This window comes from Octopus bimaculoides, chromosome 14 (genome assembly GCF_001194135.2).
Source record: "Octopus bimaculoides isolate UCB-OBI-ISO-001 chromosome 14, ASM119413v2, whole genome shotgun sequence".
Lineage (NCBI taxonomy): Eukaryota > Metazoa > Mollusca > Cephalopoda > Octopoda > Octopodidae > Octopus > Octopus bimaculoides.
The window spans coordinates 16519706-16525577 of NC_068994.1; the positions used below are offsets into that span (position 1 = coordinate 16519706).

At 36.9% G+C, this 5872-nt stretch overlaps 1 protein-coding gene across 3 annotated transcripts in view; it reads right to left on the reverse strand.

Annotated features, from left to right (window-relative positions):
* The window catches only part of LOC106881671 (uncharacterized), a 19068-nt gene that overhangs the window by 8843 nt on the left and 4353 nt on the right, over positions 1-5872 (reverse strand). For 2 of the 3 annotated variants that reach the window (XM_014932137.2, XM_014932135.2), the window contains one exon: positions 356-514. The exons of the other annotated variant lie outside the window; for it this stretch is intronic. In XM_014932137.2, the coding sequence (XP_014787623.1) occupies positions 356-514 (159 nt within the window). The remainder of the gene's footprint in view (positions 1-355; positions 515-5872) is intronic. 3 annotated transcript variants of the gene reach the window in all.

The following is a 5872-nucleotide window of genomic DNA, read 5'->3' on the forward strand; positions in this document are numbered from 1 at the left end:
ATATATATATATATATATATATATATATATATATATATATATGTATGTGTGTGTATATGTTTGTGTGTCTGTGTTTGTCCCCCCAACATCGCTTGACAATCGGTGCTAGTGTGTTTACATCTCCGTCACTTAGTGGTTCGGTAAAAAGAGACCGATAGAATAAGTACTAGGCTTACAAAGAATAAGTCCTGTGGTCGATTTGCTCGACTAAAGGCAGTGCTCCAGCATGGCCACAGTCAAATGACCGAAACAAGTAAAAGAGTAAAGAGTGTGCTAACAACTCTGCCAGCTCACCACCTTTAACAATAATCAAACAATAACAGACATAATGAAATTCATGCATTATGTTTCTTACATGAAGGAGTCTCTGCAGCAGGAAATAACACTGAATCAGAAATGCTCATGACTGGATGTTCTGTCAATGATTCCGGAATGCTACTGGTTGGTATCCATTGTACAAGAGAAGAGGCACTTAACATAGACATTATCTCAGTGTTGTTTTTAATAGCTTCCTCTGAAAAAGAAAAAATATATATATGTATGTCTACAGGGTGTCCACAAAGTCTGGGTACATGGGGATTAACACATACTTAAAGAAATTATTATTTCTTATATTTAATTACTCTTTTACTCTTTTACTTGTTTCAGTCATTTGACTGCGGCCATGCTGGAGCACCACCTTTAGTCGAGCAAATTGACCCTGGGACTTATTCTTTGTAAGCCTAGTGCTTATTCTATCGGTCTCTTTTTGATGGACCGCTAAGTGACAGGGACATAAACACACCATCATCGGTTGTCAAGCAATGCTAGGGGAACAAACACAGACACACAAACACACACACACACACATATATATATATATATATATATATATATATATATATATATATATACATATATACAATGAGCTTCTTTCAGTTTCTGTCTACCAAATCCACTCACAAGGCTTTGGTCAGCCCGAGGCTATAGTAGAAGACACTTGCTCAAGATGCCATGCAGTGGGACTGAACCCAGAATCATGTGGTTGGTAAGCAAGCTACTTACCACACAGCCACTCCTGCGCCTATTGTTTATGTTATGATTTTATTTACTCCATGTACCCAGACTTTGTGGACACCCTGTATATATATATATATATGTATGTATCAACTATACATCATACGCATGTAACAAATCAACCCCAGTACTCAGTTGTAAGTCTGGTATTTATTCTATTGGTCTCTTTTATGCTAAGCTGCAATGATATAAACGAACCAGCACCAGTTGCTAAGTGGCAGTGCAGGACAAACACACATGCATACATATTATTACTATTCTTCTTCTTCTTCTTATTATTATTATTATTATTATCATTATTGTTATTATTATTATTATAAAGGTGGCTAGCTGGTGGAATCATTAGCTTGCAAGGCAAAATGACCCCATCATTTCGTCTGTCCTTACGTTCTGACTTCAAATTCCACCAAGGTCGACTTTGCTTTTCATCCTTTTGAGGTCAATGAAATAAGTACCAGCAAAACACTGGAGTTAATGTAATCGACTAGTCCCCTCCCACCAAATCTCAGGCTTTGTGCCTTTAGGAGAAAGGATTATTATTATTATTATTATTGAGTGTTTATTGAGCGAAAACACCTAAAGTTCCACAAGGCTCCGGCAGGGGATGGTGTCGAACCCTGCTGTACTCTTTCACCATAACTTTCTCTTACTCTTTCTTCCTGTTTCTGTTGTACCTGTATTTCAAAGGGTCAGCCTTGTCACACTCTGTGTCACGCTGAATCTCCCCGAGAACTATGTTAAGGGTCTGTGGAGTGCTCAGCCACTTGCACGTTAATTTCACAAGCAGGCTGTTCCGTTGATCGGATCAACTGGAACCCTCGTTGTCGTAACCCACAGAGTGCCAATTATTATTATTATTAATTTATATATATATATATAAAGAGACAGACAGACCAAAAGATGCAAATAAACAAATAAATCAATTGGGCTAGATATATAAAATATACATACACACACACATGTAAAGAGAGAGAGAAAACAAAGATTGAAAATATACAAGTGATGAACGCTGTTAAGTGTTTTCTATATTGAGCATCTCTGGATCTCATCTACTGACTCTCTCTCCCAATATATATTTATATCTCCATTCACCAAATTCACTTTCAAGGCTTTGGTTGGCTTCGGGCTATAGAAGAATATACATGTGCAAGGTGCCACGCAGTGGGACTGAACCCAAGACTACATGGTTGGGAAGTAAGCTTCTTAATCATACATCCACACCTGTATTTAATAAGTTTTACTCAGCTCTACATTACTTCGTAGGTACATAAGAGGAAATATCTACCTTATCAGAGACAAAGTATAGACTTTCAAAGGAATTCAAAATAGCTTCTACATGTTTAAACCTCTACTGATCAGCTGCAGTTACGTAGCTGTAATGCTCCTAAAGCAACATCAGTTATTTTCTTTACTTGTAGGTCCATGTGTTGCAGACAGGATATTGCCTGTATGCTGGATACACTTTGATAACAGGCTGCAGTGTAGTATATGAGGGGGTGCTGAAAAGTTCCTGTCTTTCAGCGTATCATGAAAAGCCTGGTTGGAGACCCAACCTTTCAAGTTCTTTCACAGGACAAAAACTACCTACAAAGTGACAAAAACTACCTACAACCTCTAGAGAGTCTCCTGAGCATTTGAGAAAATCTAATTCCTATGTGTATTTCATGCTTATTGTTCCTGCACATCTGCTGCATACAAAGATAACTTTTCTTTAAACCTCCCTATGATTCCACTGCACCTCTGATATGTCCATAACTTGCACTGGGTGTAATGAATGGAATTTTTTCCAGCACCTTTCCTACATACTGAGCAGGGCCACTTATCTGATAGAAAGAGTGTCTTATTCACTTTCTTGCTAACAACAACTTTGGTCTTTGCTAGGTTAACTTTAATGCCTTTGATTCCAGGTTTTGCTTCCATACCTGAAATTTCTTTTTCAATTCTGCTCCAGATTATACTATAAGAACGTAATCATCAGTATATAATAGTTCCCACAAGCAGCCAGTGTTTAAAAACCAGACCCTGGTGAACTTCTGCTTCTACACTAAATTCACTATTGTATTCATGGTCGACTCTCACCCTACTGACAGCACCTACTACACATGACTTGTATGGCTCTAACAAAAATTCATCTAGTCCTAACTTCCCTTGAAAGAGCAAGGAACTCTGTCAAAGGTTTTCTCCAGGACAATGAACACCAAATACAATGGTTTACTTTTGGCAAGATACTTTTCCTGCAGCTGTCCCACTAGGAAGACGGTATCTGTAGTACTCTTCCCTGGCACAAAGCCAAACTGCATCTCATCTAGTCTAATTCTGTTTGCAATCAATTAGGCTCTAACTTTCTCTGTAACTTTCATGACCTATATATGTATATTTATGCACTAATGTGTGTGTATGTGTGCACGTGCATATGTATGTGTGTGTGTGTGTGTATATGTGAGTATATATAGATATATGCACATGTGCGCACACACGCACATATATACAAGAGGGTGCTGAAAAGTTCCTGGCTTTGGGTAAAAGAAAATACAAGGGGATGAGTTAATTATGATTTTATTGAATATATTCCACCTCTCAGATTCACACACTTATTGCAACAGTCCTTCAGTTTTTTAAGCCCTGTAAAAGAACTCAGAAGGTTGGGCCTCCAACCAAGCCTTTCACAATACCCTTAAATCCAGGAACTTTCCAGTACCGCCTTGTATGTGTGTGTATATATATATATATATATATATATATATATAATTCTTTCAGACAGACAGACAGACAGGTGGATGTGGGCAGTTGATTTACCAAAGATAATACTATATGATAAAGAAAGCATATATTTATGAAGTAGTGTAAGAGTGAAGAAGACCATGTAATATTTATGTAAGATGGCAGAGCTGAGAGTTTCCTGGGCAGTGAACACTGAAGACATGTCCTTCAGTTAAGACAGAAAACACAGTGAACTTTGTGAAAACAATGGATGGGAGGCGATATACTTTTCTGTAGAGATAGGTATTAGAGGATTTGTTGTAACCAGGGTTCACTCAATGCTCATGAGTCTTGGACTTGCTGCAAAGGATACAAAAGATGTTGCCAGAAAATTGATGGAAGCTGCTAAGAAAGCCAGCCATTACATCAGGTTTGAGAGAGAGGATGAGTGGAGCAGCAAGAACAAGCATTGAGGATAGTAGAAACATCTGTCCCAGAGTTGCAACATTTGATTTACCAAAACTTGTGCTGTTGTACTGGAGTTTTGTCACCTGTATTGGTGGGTGGCCCTCAGCAGTTCTGGTTTTACAAGGGAAAGGGCAGAAACACCTACAGAGCTGTTTCACTGCTTGATGAGACATCGGTTCCTGCATTTGGTGATGGGTACAACAGCACCCTCAGATCACAAATCTTTTTTACTCTAAATCAGGGATTCTCAACCATTTCTTACCTATAGACCCCTTTAATTACTATCTTATTCTGATGGACCCCTCCTGACCCTATAACCATTCCATGTTTAAAAATTAAATTTATAAAAACTTCTTTCAAAATTCCTATTTTGTTTTTCACACATTAACTTGCATAGGTTGAACTATGTAAAACAGAGAAAGAAACCTAGCTGTTTCTTGCAAACATACCAATACATACATTTAAAGCAAAATCTTTTCAGGAGCCCTTAAAATACTATTACAGATCCCCAATTTACTATTTTACAGTGCAGACCACCCCCAATCTTATATGGCCCCCTCAGGAGCCATGGTAGACCCCCCCCCATAGCCATTTGATGTTTAGAAACTAGTTTTATAGGAACTCCTTTCAAAATTCCTATTTTGTTTTTCACACTTTAACTTGTGTAGGTTGAACTGTGTAAAACGTTAGAGAAAGAAACCTAGCTGTTTTTTGCAAACATACCAATACAAATATCTAAGTCAAAATTTTTTTCAGAGGTCCTTAAAATACTATTTACTATTTTATTGTTTGGACCCCAACAAATCTTATCTAGACCCTCAAGGGTCATATGGACCCTGCTTGAAAACCAATGCTCTAAATAAATAAATGATGAAAGGCTAAGTTGACCTTGACACGATTTGAACTCAGAATGTAACCAGAAGAAATGCTGCTCAGAATCTTTTCCAAAATTGCTAACAATCCTACCAGTTCACCATCTTAGCATATCTTTATAATGAACTGTGACAAACCAATGCGGGAGCCCCTATCTAGCAAAAATGGTGGCCAAATCTCCCTTAAATATATGATAGATATTAGATATTTGCTCAGTTGAAAATTGAACCAATGCAGCAGACTCACCTTGTTGCTATCTTACCACCATTTTACAACACTTCCACAAATGCTTGAGCAGAATGACTCAAAAGTTGCAGAACAAAGAACTGGCAAGACATATTTTTTATTTTTTAATTTCGCTCCACTGTCCATTTCCTAATTCACTTTAATTAATTTAATGAAAATAAATTGAATTGATGATCAAATGGCAGCTGAAAATGAAATTTCAGATTTTCAAAATAGACTGAAATATCAGCAATTGTTGCAACATTTGATAAAACTCTGAGAAACCAGAAGACAATGGTAGTGTTTGTCTCTTTTCTTTCTCTCTCTCTCAAATCTTATTTTTTTTTTTTTGTTTCCTTTCTAACCAACATTCAGTCATTCACATAATGATTAATTACATCACTAAAAGTGTAATTTCAATCAATTAGAATTTCTTGGTTTACTATATAAAGTATTCTCACTTAACTGCGGTAATATTTGTTTCACTAATGAAATAATGAAGTTTTCTTTGAAATGATGTTATTGTTTTAGTTATTTCTTTCCCATTATC